We start from the raw sequence: 20654 nt of genomic DNA on the forward strand, positions 1-20654 counted from the left end.
TTTTTTTATATCATTATATGTTTTTACATACAATATCATTCGTTTTGCATAGATTTCATTATGATGTGAAATACAGTTCCTAATTTTTACACAAGATGGTCCTTTTCTTTATAGATTCTGTCTCTCTTCAGTCATCACAGCTAAAAAATAAAGCTTCTAGTTCTTTCTCTCAAAGAAGTCAAGGAAAATTGGTTTCATTTTTTTCTGTTTTACAGCCAGGAAAACAAAATATGCTGAAGTACAGTGATTCACCCAGGAATGCCCACCTCTATTCTGACTTCCATTCCAAGTGCAAAGCATTTCAAGTAAGAATGCTCTCAAGGTATTTGAGCACATTTTTCTTTGCAAAGAATAAATTCAACTAATTAGGTCAAACTATTATGTTTAAAGATTAGGTCCAACCTACTTGTTTAATACTTTCATTAATCTCCACAGTAGGAACAAGAAAGAACAGTTATTCTTTAAATACAATTCCAGAAAACACTGTGTGGGCTTGTGCAGCGTGATAGTGAACAAGTCCTCTAGTGTTGAAGGAATTCAGGGCAAATACCAAGAAAAATGCATGCACTCACCCTGCCAGAGCCTCTACAAAATGCAGCTGTGTACTGTTAAATGCAATCAGTGGAACAAAAGTAGCATGCTCCTAACAGCAATAACTACGTGGGTTAGTGAAAAAGAGCCCACTCTTCCATAGGAGCATTTCATGTTTTCTTCTTGGGTTCTTATCTGCTCTTAACCTGGAGGATTCCAGAGACCCTTAGTCTGATCTTTCCTACATCAACATTTTAAGGCCATTCAACCTTACAGATCTACAGTTAGCCAAAAATCAGTTTGGATATGCTGAAATATATATATAGCCCAAATTGATTAAAATTACATTCAGGCATAGTGGTACAGGTAATTTATTCAAAGGTCCATGGCTTGTTTATCACTACATCTGTGCTTTACCTAGCCTTGTTGCACTGGCACAGTCAGAATGGCAGCACCCTCCCAACACACTGAGAAAGTATATAAACATTATGCATGATCCATGGTATTAGAAAACGAACTCAATGTTCTAATTAATGTAACAGTCAGGACCTTGAAATATGGAGTAAGAAGTTCATCAGTTAAGTAAACCAAAAAACTTTCAGGAAACAATAATGTATTTATTACTGTAGGCATGCAGAGGCTGAAGACTGTACCACCAAAAAAATGAAAGACTGTTTCCTCAGAAACTGATAACTTTTTATATATTGCTTGGTCTGGATAATGGTAAGAATATACATTATACCCCCCTGGAAAATAAAACACCTGGTTTGATGGAACAAAGGGAAAAACAGAAGACAGGTGAAGAAAGATAGACACTGAGTCCCTCTTTTAAAACTTGTCTGGGCCAAGAGGCTCAAATCTCCGATGTTTTGGCTACTTTCAGCCCTTCGGTCTTCATTGCATTTAGAAACAAACATGTTCTTTACTGTCCAAGCCCATTGCTCTGGAGATAGAAAAATCCACTTGTTTCATGACTTGTACGAGAATTCAGGAAAGTTCAGGAATAAATCACATCAAAAGCGTAACTGAAAAGACAGGACTGTTTCTCTGTTTTTTTGTATGTTATACAACCTCAATAACTGCAATAAACATCTGATCTAAGTTTTGTTAGTACCAGTGGATGCTAAATAAACTCTATAGCTCTTCTGTTTTACCAAATAGAAGTTTTGTAAAACACCAGCTCAAAACAGGCTTGCTTCCCCAGTACAGTGTTTATTTTAAACACACAGCAAAACATACCACTGCAAGTATATTGATGAATGCTGTGTAATGCTACAGAAACTGGAAACAATCCAATTTTCACTAAAATTCAGCACTTGTTTTGCTTTTCATGATCACTTTTGACTGGGTTAAAAAAACAAGCAAAAAAAAACAAAGCTACCTGCTAATAATTAATTAACTATTAATGCAAACTAAGTGCTGAGGCAGAATAACTTTTTTGCTAAAAAATCAAGTGATGAATTATCTTTCATCAGTGTAATAGTCGCTTGAAAGTTGATGTCAAAGTGACTCTGACCAGTTCCACTGCTTTTAAGCAGAATGTTTTCAGCTGTTTGAAAGTATCCATGCTACAAACACTTAGCAATCATTTCTAGTATTCAAGAGAATTGGCAAACACTGAGCAATGAGATTACTAGAATCTAACTCCAATAACATAACATATATTTTTGAAATGTTTTCTGCTCTCTAACTTACCTCTTTGAACTTGTGAGCGAGCTTGCTGGTGTCCACGTCACTTGGGGAGAACATGTCATCATTTTCAGGAAGATCAAACACTTCAATAGCCAAGTCACCTCCCGGAAGGACAGGTCCCATGTCATCATCTTCTTCATCTGTAGCATATTCCCCTGTCTTAATTTTATAGCATTTAAGAAATTCCAGTTATCCTCTTATTAGGCATAGACTGTTAAAAGTGCAGTTAAGCTAGTGGGCAAATACAGCATATTGCACAAACATATAAAAGGTTCTATTTTTGTTTTGCTATAATCTAAGAAGATAAAATATAACTCCACAACAGTACTTCAGATCATTAAGAGATGGAACAAAAGAGTGTCTTAGGCAGTACAGGTTTCTAGGGGCTGGCATTACAGACTATACAGCTGAGTGGTTTTCATCCTTCTACAGACATTTTTCCTTTCCACAGGAAGAACTCTCCCAACTTATCTCAGTATTAACAAGGAAACTCTTCCAAAAAGAGATGTAAGCTAAATAGGTGGACAGGATATCGATTGGCCTTTTTAAAGTCATGTGGAGGTAGTAATTCTCCAGTGATACTCCATACTGAATTTGAAAATCCACTGCTTAGTTCTCTATATACTAATTAATGACAGAAAAGTTCCACCTCCACAAAAAGCCTACAGTGGGAAAAAGAAACCAAGTATCAGAGATACCTTTAGGAACAAATTAGAGCTTACTGAATGTTTACTCTGCATAGGGAGCTGGTTTAGACAGTTTTAAAAACATGGGTGTTTCTTGGGCTTATAACCTATGAGACATGAATCATTTGCTGACAAAACATAATTCTAACAAACCTAAAAGCCACAACCAGTATCTCAAAATTAGACAAAAACAATACTATTCAAAAGAAAAAGCTGGCAATATTAAAACTGTTCACACATACACCTGTGCTCTTCTCCCAGTGCCAAAGGTGGTTGGATACCTCTGTGCTTCAGCAGTGCTCCCTCTGTGAGCCACAGTATATTGCACACAAATCACAATTAGCGTGCAAACATATCAGAAAGCAAACACTTCCTTCAGAACCACTTCTAGATTTATAAAGCATGGGAATAGATAAACACACAGGAAAAAAAAAAAAAAAACCAAAAAAAAGGAGGGAGAAGGGATGAATTCCTTCTCAAATACAGTAATGCTTATAACAAAATTTTGACCGTACTATACAAGTCTTAATGACAGTTCCTGATGTGAAGGAACATCATCCTTTTATTACAACTGTATTCCTAGTAGAGCTCAAATTATTCTAGCGTCACTTTTCTCAAAAGAACTGTTCAAAACAAAGGTGAGAACTCAGATGTCCGAACAACAGTTCAACTCTCAACCTCCTACCTTAATTTAGCTTCTCAACTGTCATTTAAGCTTACATAAATCTATCTCAGAATTTGTTCACAGAAGCACACAAAGTGTAGATTCACAAGTTTGCATGCACACACAGACAGAATTGATGTATGTATGCATGCAGCCACAACAGACTGACACATTTGCATTATAAACATCACAATTTCTTGGATAAATAGCATATGAAAAAATCAACATTCTTTTCTTTTTTGTTTGAACTGCTAAAGTTTTAAAAAGCAAAGAAACTCGTAGCGCATGGAAAATACAAAATGATTTGGTAAAGTTTTCTGATGTTAAAAGAATTACCATAAAGAAGGCAAGGCATCATGTATGACCCAGCCATACTTTAAGCATTTAATGTGAGCAGTTTCTTAGGAGAGCTAACTCTGTCTCTATACAAAAATAGCTATGTAGTCTGCAATCAAATATACAATAATCACTTACTTTACACATTTTACATGTATTAAAAATCTTACTAGTCTTCAACAAAAAAAATGAGCAGACGTTTTTGTTTCTTTTCCCCTTATTTAAGGCAAAGCACACAATTCATCTCACTCTGGAGTTTTCAGGCATGTTAGCACTACAGCTAAGTGATATTTGAAACCAAGTTTATCATTCGTTGTAGATCTCACACACACATCTCCAGTTATGCTACACTTGTGATAACTGTTGTTTTCACTTAATCCTCCATTGCTATGTGCATTTACTGTCTAAACAGAAAATTATACTGCTCTTTCCTCTAACAGAACCTTCACACACTACCAGACAGGCAAGAAGCAGAACTCCAAAATCTCAATGGCGTTCCCACATTCAATGAATTACTGTGGGAACAAAACTTTAGCACAGTTCACGTACTGTCAAATTTGCAGTCATTATCCCTAAAAAATCTATAAGGTGATGCAGAGTTATCACTTCTGTGTGGGAAGGGAAGGGAAGGAACAAGCCACATCTTGACTGGTCCAACTGATGGCTCCAAAGATTTAAATAATTAAAAAAAAAAAAAAAACTGAGTTATATTGGGGAAAATTTCAAGAGCTCTACTGGCCTCAGGAGACACAGTGTTTGAAGAGGGACATCAGGCAGATTAGAATAAACATAAAGGAAAACCTTGCTGTGAAGTGTTCGACTGAGCGTCAGCGGACAAGGTTATTTTTGCTTCAGTTAATACAAAAAATTGTCATCAAAGCAAAACACTGCAGTTTGCTGCAGTAAACAAGGCAGTGGGATGATACAGAAACATTAGACAGGACAGAAGCAAATGGGGCTTTTGCTCGTCTTCAAAAGACAATGTCCCCATCTTATAATCACACAAAGCACAAATAACAGGTTCAAAAGAACTGATGTATGCTTTCAAGAAACAGATGTTTTAAACTGCATAATACATACTTTCCCTGAATGAATTATCCCTGCTTTTACATCACATGAACCTACCAAAAGATGTTCAGACCTTGTGCCAGTAAATTAGAACAAGGAATTTAGTGTTTTACATGAAGCAGCTAGAAGCAGACAGAGGTCACCTAATTCCAATATAACAAAGCTTTTTAAAGTAACAGCTGTTACTGTAACTGCTTGAGGCTCTGAGTAATTCATTTTGTTTTCCTAGTTGACAACAATAATATTTTTGTACAATAACTGAAAACTTACATGCTCCTGAAGCAAAATCTCAGTCTCTTCAGTCTTTACAGGTGAGCAGAATTCACTCATGCACAACAGGTGAGCCTATTTATCATTTTAGTAGTACACAGATCTCAAGGTTTCCCCAGCCAGAGGAACAGCTTCTGCTAGTAGCTGTTTAATTTTGCTATACACTATCACAGCAAGCAGCATGAAATTATCTTTATAAACATGAACTGCAACTTCCCATTTTAAAAGGGAGAAGGCAGTACTCACATTTAACTGCGCTGTAAATTTTTGAAACAGGCAGAACCCTCACCAGCACAAAGAAGCACCAGCAGCACCAGCAGCACCAGCAGCACCAGCCAAGAAAATGCAGACAGACCTTTCCCAATCACAGTAACAAAGGGTACATCAAGCTAAATCTTTTGTTTGTGCTAAAACTGTCCCACCATCAGAGAATACCACTTGAAGAACTATAAAAATAACTCAAATCCACCTCTTCATTTGATTTTTCTGCAGTTTAAACTCAATTATTTGAAAGGAGCAAAGAAAAAGTATTCTATAGTATCAATCATTGCTTTCATAGAACTAATTCATATTAATGTCAGACAAACTGTACTCCCTGAAAGATCTTGTCTTACCAATATATTCTTTGCATTTTAGACATCGAAGCTCTGGGGTTTTTTTTGTGTCTCATGATTGTCTTCAATGTTCCTACTGTTGCTCTCCTCTCAGAATGTCTTGATAAATAAGAATTAAAAATGAAAAAAACAAACAACTATCTATGTTACTAAAAGACATGAAGATTTCACTTGCGTTGCACTTGACTTGGACAAAGTGGGAAGAGAATTTTGCACCACATTAATAATCTCACATACTGCAATACCATAGGAAGCTTTCAGGCGAGCTGGACATCTGCTTGATCTAACATCTGCCCCTCACTGCTGAACATGAAGATGGTACCATGTTCAAATTATAATTCCAAGAAATGTCAGAATTTGACTACAGCGTGCAGAGAACATGGTATCAACATAGCAAAGTCTAAAGGTTTCAGTCAAGGATACAGATTCAGGATAATTCAGTATACTAGGTAGGAAATACGAAGACAGTGCCTCCCTCAAAGCTTTAGAGGCTTGTTTTCTGACAGGATGCAAGAAATTAAAGGTATGTGGAGTTTTAGAAAGCCAGAGGAACTGGTGATGAGTAAATTCTGCAGCGGGCTATACACAGGCAGCACCTGAAACAACATATTCTCTCTTATTTATTTGAGGTAGCACAGGCTTATAAGGAAACATGACCTACTGTATGTACTGCCAGCACTGCCACACCTAAGCAGTACTTGAGAAATTACTACTGATTCTAACTGACTTGGAACATTCCAGCAAGGTGAAGGACTGAGAAGGTACAGCAGACAAACAAGTATCTATCTAAAGCAGCACCTGACTGATGCCATGCTGGTTGACACAAGTCAAAATTTTCTCAGTAATGCTGCTATGTTAAAGAGCTCTGATTCTTCTATAATGATTATACGCTGCTTGGGCTACCATAAAGACTACTAACATTCAAATCAGTGAAATGACAACCAGCTAATAAACCAGCAAGATAAAATACCCAGACCTGAACATGCCTGGAATATGCTCTCTGCCTGTGATTTCATCAGTTCATAGCTTTATCAACCATAGTCACATGCAGCATCTCTAGGACTCAGACTCAGATTGCTGATTTCCTGCTCAGGAAACCTGATAAGACATTGCTGTCTTTGTGGTAAAGTAGGCTCAGAATTTGACAGCCTCAGTGGAGGGCTGAATAATGATAATTTTCTTCTTTATTTATTTGGCAGCGCAGCTGGAATCCCTGCCACCTCATTTTAAATACTGTATGAAAATGAACAGGATGGTTTGATAGCTCTGAGGGTGAACAACTCTTGCATAATTCCATCTCATACCAGCAAGACACTCCTTACACTGGAAATTCTAATAGCCCTGAGCTTCACACAGTCAGAAACACAAGTACTGTGAGCAAATGGACTTGACATTGTAGGTTTTTTTGGTACATTCATGGATGCCTATTCATTCAGACCATGTAAGCTGAGATATTCTTGCCCAAGGGATGGCATGCTTTCCAGAGCCAAAGAACACAAAACTGGTAGTGGAATACGGATACAGCCACATTTGACCAAACAGAGTAAGGTGAGCTCAAGCACCAATGCTCGCATTTGACAGCAAATGGAGAAGTGCTTGTAGTGACCAAAAGATGTCTTTGAACTGTGGCTAATATGCATTACAGTACAGATCCCATTGTGGGAATTGCTTGGGTGCATGTTATGTGAGTTTACCTGGAAGGCATACTCAGGTAAAAAAATGAAACATACTCAGGACGGCTTCAGGTTTCTTAATAATGCTGTTCAGAAGGCAAACATGCCTCACTGCATACCTTAGAAACTATATCTGTCTATTCTAAGAATAAGGCTTACCACTTCCCACCCATACAGTCAAGGAGGAAATGGGTATGACCTTCAGTGATCCCAAGGCTGTTTTTGAGAACTGATGCATTTCTACATTTGTTCAGAAACCTAATTACTTCTCCTTCCAAAAGAGATCTCTGATGACACTCTGGATCTCCACTAGTAGATCCCTTTTCCTTTCTTCCTCATCTTTTCCTCACATAATGCATAAAAGTCCCTTTTGCACTGCTTAAGCTAACAGCCAAAATGTACATCTCATGGTCACAGACATGGCACCATCCTCAGTACAGAGCTGTGATAAGAAGGTTCTTGTTCCAAAAGCTAGAGAGAGTTGTCTCTATTTCTTAGATGAGGTTAGCTGACCTTCAAGAAATCATTCAGCAACTTTATTTTAGATACAGAATAAACAGGAGTCAAAATACTTGCATGTTTATATGCTGGGGAGAAAACAGAGAGGATTTGGATTTTCTAGCCTTTATGGCCTCACACAGCCACACACAAATGTGCATTCCAAATACATAAAATTTGTATTCAAATGAGTTAAATATGCACCTATGATAGGATTTAATCTAATACATATTCAAATATTCTATTTTTAACATCAGTGGAAATCGAAGTGACTGAAGGCATCATTGGGCCAGACAATTTTTACCAAGTTTTCTGGGATACTTCAGATGCTACCTGCTAGACTAACAGTGTGTGTCAAAATAAATGTATCCTTATTTTACTTTAGAGTACTTTTCTCATGTTTCTCTGTTTAGAAGCCTAGTCTCAGGACCTGAAAGAGAACTAATCTGAATTAAATGCATCACACAGATTCTCTGTCTCCCCTCTATCTTTGGAACTTGATGATCCATGGAGTCACTTCCAAGCCAAGCCATTCTGTGATTCTATGATTCTATGATGATTTTGGGTGGTCCTGTGTAGAGCCAGGAGTTGAACTCAATGATCCATATGGGTCCCTTCCAGCTCAAAATATTCTATGATGTTCTTCTTCACCAACCAACCAAACAAAAAAATGTTGGCCTGGGCAAAAACTCACTAATACATGGAGTCTGGAATTTCAAATAATATTGTTGAAGAGAATGTGAAAAGAAGGTTGCATGCTCAGGCTACGTGAAAGTGCTTTGCTACAGCAACTGCTTTTACCTTAATGTAACCGAGCAGCTAACTTAGGGGTGAAACAGTAGTCTCTGAGAAAGATCTCTCATCAGTCCTTCTAAGTAACTTGGAATTCAGGCATGCTGGGAATTTTAAGAGAACAGAAAAAATATGGAAAGTTTACTAAATAAAATTGATAGCTTCAGAACCCTTGCATTGGGACATCAAGCACTGATCATGAACATCAATAAATGCTTCTGACAAGGAAGAATAATCCTTTATCCTGTGGGACAGCTGTTCGTATAAATAAAAAAAGGAGGAGAAGTCTTACTTGGAATTTTCAGAACATTTCTTAATGTTCTGAATCACAAACTTCATTAATGTTTCTAGGAAAAAAGATAAGGTTTAAATCTTCCCAATAGCAGTTGGAAGGTGACTTTTACCAGTGTCCACAGAAAAAGAACGTTTTAAAACATGCACAAGCAAACCAGCCTTATTCCCTTATTTCAAACAAAGCAGATGCCTTTGGAAGAGCAATAATTTACAGAAACATCAACACAATTTATATATGTTTTTTATGAAACAAAATAGATACCTTAAATCCATGCTATAAAGCTTTGTTCTTCACATTGGGCTTATCACCAAAATCTAAAAATCAGTGGCAGGGATAATGGAGATGTGCAAAGCTGACCTCTGAGTGACACTTAAAAAGCAGGAACCAGGAAAACAGAAAGCAGAGCATTAAAACCCTCTGCAGATTGAAACACTGGAAAGTTACCTCATCATCATCTGCGTCGTACTGTGCATAATGCTGCTCCAGGAGCTCTCTCTGGCGGCGTTCTTGTTCCAGAGTTTGGCTAATCAGCTGTGCAACCTCGCTCACTTGGCCTGGTTTTTCTCGGCCAATTACAAACCTAGACAAGACACCATTGAAGAAATGATTACTCCTATTGTTTTACAAAAGTTCTTTATTTTTACCTGTGTTTAGAATAGAGGCTGGCCTTTTTTTTGCAAAACTACGTGGCTATAACTGTTTTACATGTGTTCTGCAGATTCCATTTGCCAGAAGGGCACTGTGTGCAAGACTGATTCCAGCACTGCCATTTTACAGCAAGAAAAAAAACAAAAGTGTCAGTGATGACTACAGCCTGCAGTCCAAATTTAGCAAAAAAAGATCTGCAGAGTTGGAACTCCACAGACACAAACCTATAGCAGGGCCGTTAATAAAAAATGTATCAGCACTTGCATTCCCTTAAAAGCAAGACATTTCTCAGAAGCCTATGGAAGTCCAGATGCACACCAACAGTGCAAACATCTGACAGCCTGCAGTGAAAGAAGCGTGCACGGGAGAAACTTTTTTCCCCATCTTCACTCTGAAGACATTTCTGAGCTCTTTGATTTGCCTTTCAGCTATGACAGAGAATTGATTTCTACATTTTTAAATTGACAGATACCATTCCCCTAACTTTAAAGTGCATTTAAATCTTTTATTTCACAAACTTCTGTTGCTAGGGAGCTTTTTTTCCTCCACTGTTAGCTAGCTCTGAACACTGGAAGTGTGTGCTTCTTTGGCTTAACAAAAGACTACAGCACCGTCTCTTTCTTGGCTAAGATTTCCACGTCTGCTTTCCAATTCTGTTTTCTGCAACTGAAATCCAGGACTGGCTTTGATTGTAACACTATTTTTCAGCACAACATCCTATCCATAGTTAGATATTTTGCTACCTGTAGCTTTAATTATGAACACTCATTATGCATTACCAACACTGTAAGCTCCTGAGCAAACGCACAATTGAAAGATGCCAAGGAGTATTTTCTCAGCAGGCTAGAAAAACAATTAGGCAATCACAGATGAAAAAAGAATTGTGCAGAGGAGAGAAGTTACGATCAGTTGACATACTGCACAGTAAACTGTCTGTTTCCACAACATTTGGCTCAAAATGACATATTTAATGGATTATTGGGATGAGAGGTAGAAGAGTGCATTATATCCTGTGCAAGAGAATTATCTTGATTAGTTCTGTTTATCGCTATTAATGTCAAGTTTCTGTGAGAGAATGAATCTGAACCCATTTCCTAGGGCAAATAATTTTTCAGGCTCTATGAAGTCAGGCACTACAGAAAGGAACACAATTTGGAGATTATTTCAACATCAAAATATGTGAGTCAATAATTACTTCCAAAAGGATAAAGGTGAGAATGAATGACTCTATGCAGAATAATGAGACAATTTGCTGAAAATAATTTGCAATAAAGTCTCAGTTTAGAAACATCAATAGAAAATAGAGCAGAAAATAGGAAAAAGCTTTAAAGCAAGCAACACCACCATTTTAATCTTAATCAAAGCAGCTCACAGTCTGGCACTCATATGCTACAATTACAAAATATGACAGCAATGATAAAGACCTGGGGCTGAAAGGAAAAGGATGTTTCTTTGTGGCCCCTTCATCTGCTCTGCACACTGACTCACAGTCAGATCCAGTTCCCCTCAATTTTAATTTCATAGCCAAGTATTACAAAGACCAAAACAGCCATATTTTCAGTCTCACATGGGAGGAATAACGAACTTTCAATATTGCTACATGAAGTAAAAAAGGATTCAACCCATGTTTGCTGTGCATTTATCTCTTCTACTTCAAAAAAAATTAATTTCTACTCTGAATACCCAGGACAGATAATGTATAATCAATCTGAAGTACGATAACTCCTGACTATTTGGGACTAACACATAAAGATTTTGGAGTTTTTGTACTTGAAAAGGAAGTTTTTATGGTTTCCAGCAGAAGAATTCCCATGTCCACATTAGGAATGTTTTTGACACTGTGGACTGCAGAGGCACTCTGGACTCAGAAGGAAGTTTTTCACACAGAGGGAGGCGACACACTGGAGCAGGTTGCCCAAGGAGGCTGTGGATGCCCCATCCCTGGAGGCATTCAAGGCCAGGCTGGATGTGGCTCTGGGCAGCCTGGTCTGGTGGACAGAGCAGGGGGTTGAAACCAGATGATCACTGTGGTCCTTTCCAACCCAGGCCATTCTATGATTCTATGGCTGCCTTGCATTAATGCTTTCAAACAGACATGGATGTTTAGGTAGGAAATAAGAACTTTTCAAGTTACTTATTTTTTTCTCATCCAACAGCCATTTTCATTTTAGTGATGTAATTTTCAAGATTTTTATCACGTCAAAATGAAGTTCCTAGATGATACCTGAGGCTATTGATGATACATGAATAAATGTCTCAGAGCAATGACAAAGCACAGAACAAATGTTTAAAAAAAAAAAAAAATTATGCAAGTAACCTTTTCTTTTCCTATAATTTATTGCATTAAGGTGAAACATTTCCAAAGTGTCTGAAAGTAAACATTTAGAAGCATTAAATCTATGACTGATGTCAGAATTTGTATAATGGAACTTGTAATGCAAACTTGTATAATGGAACATGACATGGCAAATAATTACAAATTTTACACACAAAATCAAACCTTTTGTCACACTGCATTCCACGACCTAAAGAATATCAAACTATACATAATAATTATGTTTAACCTATAACTAAAGTACTTCGTACATTATAAATTTGTAAGTGAAAGAGAGAATATTTCTCTCTTAAAAAAGCATAAGAGAGGCCGCTATTAAAATGCTAAGCATGAATAGATCTTTAAGCCTAGAAAGGCTTTAGATATAAGAACTATCATAATCTGAAGTGTTTAAATATGAGAAAGAGACATAAGGTTGTGATTCAGTGACCACAAAATTAGTCACTGAACCATCATCTGCACACTTGAGTGAAATGGCTAATTATGTGTTTCCCATCACTCGGCCTCGCAAAAATTAAGCACATGCATTTCAGTCTTGATTAATTAGTCTCAAGGGCCACAAGTATTACAACAAAGACCTATAAATTCTATCAGCAACAATATCCTTAAGAAGCTGGTTATGTTTCTGGATATGAGACAAATGAGGGTTTGAAAACCTTTATACTCGACAATATTTCCCTTAATTATCAAAGCTAGAAAAGCAAAATAAAACCAGGCCAATCTGTGAAGCTGTACTATAAGCACAACTGTACTAAATCTCAGGCCACTACTGACTATTCCTGATGTCCATAAAACTGGAAGAGGGAAGAAGAGAACAGCACTGAGAAGAAGGCTTGAGCTGACCTCGATATTCACAGCTGCACACGGTCTAGCTGAATTACCAGCTGTGAAATATTATTCTCTGTGGTTACGGTGTTAAAATAAACAGGGACAGAGCTAGGAACATAATTACTACTTGAACCTATCACGGATGTAAGGAAGTGTAAAAGAATATAACATCTGGAGAAACTGAAAATTAAGCTGCTGGTGGTTAAGAAAAGCTTTCTACTGAAATTGGCAACACCTACATCTCCATTGTATTGTAAAGCCATTCAGCATTTAATGATTTTAAAGCACACTGTATATGGCTTTCTGCATATTGCCAGCTTTTATTAAATGAGGATCTGCAGACTTGCACGTCTTGAAATAACAAAGTACATAAGCATACATATGTGAATATATGTATATATAAAACCAAATGTGGTACAGAAACATTATTGTAAGAATTAATTTAATTAAACGGCATTTTGATTTGGAAATGTACTTTGGTACTAGAAAAACAGGGAAGGAGGCATGAACTCTGTGACACAAAACTGATGCTCCACAGCATGGATTTTTAGTGACTGATTCTCAGTCGCTGTTTTTTCTAAAAAGACTTTGAGCCTTAAGTGCCCAGTTAAAATAATTTAGTTTTGACTCCTTTAATACAACAAAAATTAAGAAGTAAGAAAAGTTTAGAAAAGATTTTCTTAGAAATAAAGAGACTTTTTACTACAATAGGATTCACATTGACATTTTATCTTCTAATCTTTACTAAAGTATCATTTGGTCAATAAAAAATCTATAGTTTATTTCACTGCATTTGGGGAATTTTAACTGATTTTTTTTTTAAGACGGGTTTTAAAAATGGTTTTTCTCTGAGCTTTAAAGCACAACGCTTCTGCTACCATTTATCCAACTTATTTCAAGATGCCTTTAATTACTTTCTCTGGCTGGTTCCATTAGGCTAATAATCATATAATTAATCCAAAGTGCTACAAGTGTTATGAACTCAGTAAGAAGGCAGTTTTATTTAGTTACAGTAGAGCAAGCTGGAACTCGATGCTTTTTCATAAACAAGAAAAAAACAGCAGTATGAGATGCAGGGGTCATGGACCAGGCATAAGAAATTCACTGTGAGGTGCCACTACACTTCCTCAAATAAAAGGAAAAATGACTTTAAATTAAAAGAGGGGAAATCTAGGTTGAATGTCAGGAAGAAATTCATTACTTGGAAGGTGGTGAGACACTGGCAAAAGCTGCCCAGTGAAGCTGTAGATGCCCCATCCCTGGAGGTGTTCAAGGCCAGGTTGAAGGGGACCCTGGCAGCCTGAGCTGGTGGGTGGCAGCCCTACCCACCACATGGGGCTGGAGGACTCTAAGGTCCCTACCAACCAAGCCATTCTATGGTTCTATGAGTATTCTCTATTATCCTATGGTCTTCAGCAGTTTTTAAACTCACTAAGGACGGAAAAATTCCACAGGCCCCTCTGCACAACAGTGCTGCCTTTCTGCCTCTTGGTCACTCTCTCCAGCTCCATTTCGCCTGCAAATTTCCTCTCGGTCTTTCTGTTTTACGTCCACCCATGCCACTACTCACTGCCTCCCCCCCAATCAGAGACAAGCACATATACACTGATTTCTGAAGCTATTAGCTGTAACAAAGGGGAAACGAGGTTTGAATGGTAAACAAGGAAGTAAATAAGGTTTGCCTGGCGATTAGTGATTGTGGTGACTCAAAATGGGAACAAACAAGCAAACAACTCTGCCTGGAGATTAGCACCCAACACAACATGAGGAAGTAATCACCACCAGTGGATGAAAGAGGCTACGACTGAATGAAGTCACCTAAGGTCACATAAGAAAAAACTGATCATAATGCTTTGGAACCAGAAGTCCAGTCGATTTTCCGCTCACGTCACAGACACCAACTAGTCCCAACCTATTCAATCAGTTATAATGACACTAGAGGAGAACACACCAAAAGCCTCGTTAAAGCCAACTCAAAATCTTTTGCCCCCTCACCCACAGAGCCAGTCTTTGGAAAAACTGAGACAAAGCCGACAATAATTTATCTCCCAACTTTTCTGCATCCAGTTTCCCTGTTTTGCTGCTGACATACCTGAAGAACCCCTTCTTGTCTCTTGAGTGCATTTATCCTTCAGAGCATTAACCCGTGGGATTAGTATGCATGGCTAATGCTGTCAAAGCTGCCATCAAACTTCAATGAAGAACTGAGCAGTTCTTCCCTAGTTTGAGTAACAGATTTAGCACACTGCATCCCTTAATTGTCTCAATGAACATTTGCGTCAAGTTGTTTTTTATATACTCCAAAACTCTCCTGGATTACCAGCACTCAAACAAGCTGCCATCCTAGCAGATGCTGGAGCACTGTGAGTCCCCTTTAAGCGTCTAGCCGTAACTTCTAAACACGTCACTCATTTCAAAGCAAGAGCTGAGTCATTTTCCCTTCTGACTACATTATAGAGCCTGATGGCAAACACAATCTTGCTCCATTTTGTCTGTTGGTGTAAAAGCCAATACCTTCTCTGCAGCATCAGTTGCACAACCTGGGCTTGATCTGCATCCAGTCCCATCTGACTGGCATGATCGAGAAGAAAATCTGTTGTCTGCTGTAGCCTCCAGAGCCCCGTGACATGGTTAAGATATTCTTCAGCAGCTCTAGCAAAGTAAAAGCTGAAGGCCCAGAAAAGCCTAAGCAGCCTCTTCCACAGGACCCTGGACATGAGCCCCTGATGAGCTAGACTGCTATCAACACTAAAGGATATCAAAGCCAAACAACTACAAAGTCATGTAGAAAACCCATGCACCAGTGTTGATGCACTTAGATTAATTATTCCCACAGAAATCAATTCTAGGTCAGGGCCTCACTGATACATTATCTTTACTCAAAACCACTTTAAAATTAGCCAATGGATTCAACATTTTAGCACTCTCCCAAGCTGTGGTTCTTATTCTGCTCTGCACAGAGCACAATCAGGGAGAGAACCTCTTCCATCTCCTCCAGTCAGCCTGACAGTTTCCCAATACAATACTTGCTTAGAAGTTTTCTTGAATACATGATGATCAGCATTCTCTGTAGCACCACCGAATCCTTATGGGAATGGCCTGCTCAAAGAAAAGTATTTACAAATACTTACTACGTTTTAACATTCCTGAATATAAGAGAAACACACATGCTGCCTCTGTTCTAAAGGTGCCAGCGCTATCTGGGAATGTTTTACAACCTAACTGCATTGAGTTGATCTGCCTTGCCTCATTCTCACTGGTGTTGGCATCTGTGGGAAGTAAATCCGGGAAGGCAATGCATATGAAGTAAGCTGCTGAGTTCTGACCACGTCCTCAATCTAGGTAATTACGTGACCCAGATTCTAGCCATGCTGAGCCACGCTCGCAGCACAGTTCAGGGGTAGCTCCTACAGCACTGTATTGTGCCATGCTGAGTTATCCTGCAAGGATGAGTGTTGGCTATTTCTGCCCAGCTGTCACAATGTTGTATCACAAAAACCAAGATGCACCAAAGCTTGGTAGGAACTTCCACAGCAAACTGCACTTAGAAAGATCAAATAAATTAGCTAAATAAACATTTATGGTGGCATTTCAGTTTCAGAGTTAGGAGCTTTTGTTTAGATTCAACTGACTTGAGGATAAAGAGATTCAAACCCTGTCAGGCTACTCCTCTTTTCAGAAAAGCGAAAGAAAACCCACTCCATATGAAATCCAGCCCTACTGAATCTTACCAATTCATGTTAAATGTATTTTAAAACAATGCTGTGAGTGCCTAGCAAAATAAAAACTTCTGCATGGTTTATTTATATATTTTATGGTAAAAAATATCATTTCCTATCCAAATGTGCTAATATTTCACAAAATTACTTGCCATAAAATTCAAATTAGCTAGCTCTTCAGGCACAGGGGTGATCTTAATGCTAGTAAAATAAATAGTGCCAGGAAATCCTCTTAAGTGCTAGTAATTGATCATCTGCACAGTTAAATTGACGAGACAGTCTCTGGAAGAATTTGGCCCAAGTTAACAAGTACTCTACCCTACTGTACTCAGCCACAGATGAGGAGTCAGCAAAGGCTTGGCTGCTTCCAGCAGGCAGTTTGGACACAGATGCCCTGCTCTGCGAGGTAAGAGCATTGAACAGCATGAGCAAAGACAGCTCCAAGGCCAGCTGGCTTCAGTGCCCCGGGGCAGCCCCAGGCACACTGCACCTGCTAGTACAGGCACAGCAAAGGAATACAAACAGCACTGCAGTACAGCCAGGCTTACCTCACCAGTGCTAAGAGTTCACAGTGCTTTGAGTTGTTTCTCATGTTAAATGCAGCATGCTATGTCTGGTGGTCTTGTAGAATGATTGCCAGTGCTGATAGCTCTTTGCAAGGATCAGGAATAAGAAAGTAGGTCATATTATGTAATTTTTTTGTTGCCATACTGGAACAAATAGGAGAAATTTACACTGTTTAGGTCCAAGGCACCACAACTGAAGTTTCTACTGAGTCCCTGATTCAGGTTTATCATAGACTTATCAATCTGTCCATGAATCAGAGCATGCACTAAGCACAGTGCATGCTTCTTAAGCAACCATTTATGAAGTCCCAGCATGATAGAATTGCAGAGCAGAGACTTTTGTTTCATTCTCTTTCTCCCTTTTTGGTTCCAGGACTGGATTAAAGGAAACAGATACTGGCAGGAAAAGGAAGAACAAAAACACTTTCAGCCAGGAAAAAGGACAACATAGTCCAGCCCTCTGTATCTGATACAGAGGTAGCATATTTTGCTTTTGGCTCCTGCCTCACTGCCCAAGACTGGGAAGAAAGAGAAATTTCTTCGGTCTCTTCTACTCCATGGATTTGTATGTAGGATGTACAGTGCCAGCAAGTATTTGGACACAGTTGTTTCACAGGGCAAGAGGGCAAGCAGAAAAATTTAAAAAGAACAAGAAAAAATCTGCAGGGAGGCATGCTGGAAGAAGAGAAGATGATTATGTGGGGGAAGGATTCACAAAAATAAAGCAATGCTGCTCACTGTTACCATGAACAAATATGATTCCCCAGAGGCGTATACTGCTGTTGGCTAGATCCTGCTGTTGACTTCATTTGTCCTCTATACTGTCTGATTGCTTGCAAAGACACGAGTATTTAAATTACCTTTCCAGATGTTGTGATGTTAAACAAAACTAACAGCAGGCATGCAAATTACTCTTTTTCGAGACAGTATATTTTCCAGAAAGAAATCAGCTCAACATGGAGGGAGGAATTTGCTGAAGCAAGAATAAATGATTTCTCAAATTGTTATCGATTAAAATGTATTTTAACTTTCTCATTTAACTGCTCCTTGTGTAAGAGCTATATAAAAAGTAAAAACTTCATTCTGGCATTTCAGATTGCATTTGTACTACAGAAAGAGATAAAGAAATTAAGTGATAAACTGGGAATATGGGTTGCAACAAAATCCTGCTTTGAATTAAAATTGTCCAGATAAGAAGAAACACAAAATGATAATAAACGATTCTGTATGAGAATAGAGAATTGCTCACTGTACAAAGCCTCAGGGTTTGACAGCTACACTGCTATTGTTGGAACCTCTTCTTCACCAATTGAGAAGATTAATAAATCAGCAAGGTGGTAAAATTTGCTAACTAATTATTTAGTTTCTTTATTAATATTGGAAGACTTTGAGGCATTTCAGAGGAGCTTAATTAAGCAGAATTTGGTAAATATGCTGGTAGGTTAGAATTAATATAATTAATTTCAAGGCCAATCAAGAGAAAAGAGACAGCTTTTGTACAGGTTCTGCATGCAGGGTTCCCCGAAACCTCAAGGGCTGACTAAGAAAGTGCCATGAGAGCATCTGCTCAGTGCCTAGCAACAGTTTGGAGGCTGAGAGAATGCTTCACCTCATTTAGAAGGAAGGATACGGAAGGAGGTTCACAGAATCTAAAATTTTCCTCTCCAATAAAACAGTGAATTTGGCTAACTATCTTCAAAGAAACGTTTCAGAAAAAAAGCAATAGTAATAAAAGCATGCAAGCAGCATATGAAGAATTGGGATTTTCAGATGAATCATACTCTTTTCTTCTTATCAATCCAGTCATACTTCCTAGCATCTCACTCTCCCTTCTTGTGACCTTGTGCCTCCCACAGCTGCATGGCATGAAATTTTGCATTTTGTGAGACTGCAAAGTGAAATCACACCCAATCACCAATCGTTCCTTTCTTTTCTGGATACCACTGAAAGCTTCCACATTTGTCCTAGGAAGGACTGGCGCTAGGTACTTATGGTAAAAAGATGGTTTTCTCTGTTAAAAAACTAAGTTTTCTTTCTTGTGGCACTGTGTTTAAGAAAAAGTCTCCCTGGAAGCATACAACTTTCCATGTGAACTTTTTCTGATAATGCCATCAGGGTCCCCAGCACCCTTGCATTACAATTAAAAATGGGGGAAGAGCAAACACACTCAAGACCTCAGAAGCAACTTTGAAGAACTTTAGACCTGCTGCTCATCACCACAGTCCATGAGGAACAAGAAAGCTAGGAGCTAAAATAAGCTGGAGAATCACCATGATAGGATAGGATAACCACTGTCAAGATGCCTCTTTATATTGTATTATAGTAGGCACCACTAGCTAACCTCAGGTTGAAGGATTAGATCGTAAATGGGTCAGAAGATGCACAGAACAATTAGTGGTATCGGTCTGCTGCTGCCCTCTGACTGCTTCATTAATCTCAGAGAAGGGGCGACACTCAACAGAATCAGAAAGAACACAAATTTCAAAAGAAAATCTCTCCTTTATACAACAAAATTCTGAAATACTCTAAGATATTAGTAAACCAAACAGTTAACCAAAATTATAGAGAAGACGTGATATTCACATGAATTAAAATAGCATTCATAGTTGCATTTGCCAGATTAGAGTCACGGGGATACTAATTCTCAGCCCTAAACACAGAAGCTGATTGCCAGCTGGGATTACAGAAGAACTCGCTCCTTTCTTCATTTCATAGGTTACCAGAGTCCATCTGGTGGGTGCTGATTATCTTCCTTTAAAACACCGTAAGAAAGCATCGAGGAATTAACTGTTACTGGAGAAGCCAAATCGGTAGGATCAATGGTCTTCTGTTGTGGAATGACAATCCTTCCAAATAGTTCACTACTCCAAACAGTGGATAAGATAATAATAGATGCTTGTGTTTGCTCATTTCCCCCATCCCCCTCAACTAGAACAGTTCAAAAGGTAAAAGTCATGTCTCTATTTTCACAGATTCCTTACTATGTCAGCTACAGACAGTTTGGATAATTTTTTCTGGCAGAAACATTGCAAAATCTATTCTAGGTCAATGACTTCCACTGTCAGGATTGTTCAAAATGTTCTGAAGGATCAAAGGAGAAAAACAAATCACTAATTATTGGTATTATGCAAGCTTTCTGAAGAGGTATTGATTTTGAAATATTAAGATCTAGCTTTATTGTCATTCTTCTCATGAACATCCTTGCAACCAATCACATATAATAAACTCTCCTACCAAAACTAGCATGCATTCTGCTTAGAATTGGGGTAATATGACTACATATAAGTAATACGGTGGGGTATAAGCAGGAGGTGATGCCAGTGAAATGCAGTGTATCTCTCTGTGTGCAGGATACCAGGCGGAAGAAAGATACACGCAGTTGATGCAATAATCACTGAGATAACTATGCTTATTAAAGCAATTCTGTAAAACCCATCAA

At 38.3% G+C, this 20654-nt stretch overlaps 1 protein-coding gene across 3 annotated transcripts in view; it reads right to left on the bottom strand.

Moving 5' to 3' along the window:
* Positions 1-20654, bottom strand: part of PPP1R9A (protein phosphatase 1 regulatory subunit 9A) — a 131605-nt gene that overhangs the window by 34532 nt on the left and 76419 nt on the right. For all 3 annotated transcript variants that reach the window (XM_042816540.1, XM_042816539.1, XM_042816537.1), the window contains exons 5-6: positions 9564-9699; positions 2227-2382 (exon numbers count right to left, since the gene is read on the bottom strand). In XM_042816540.1, coding sequence (XP_042672474.1) covers positions 2227-2382; positions 9564-9699 — 292 coding nt within the window. The remainder of the gene's footprint in view (positions 1-2226; positions 2383-9563; positions 9700-20654) is intronic.

Source organism: Centrocercus urophasianus, unplaced genomic scaffold (genome assembly GCF_019232065.1).
Source record: "Centrocercus urophasianus isolate 14NV4802_14NV808 unplaced genomic scaffold, USGS_Curo_1.0 seq_16, whole genome shotgun sequence".
Classification (NCBI taxonomy): Eukaryota; Metazoa; Chordata; class Aves; order Galliformes; family Phasianidae; genus Centrocercus; species Centrocercus urophasianus.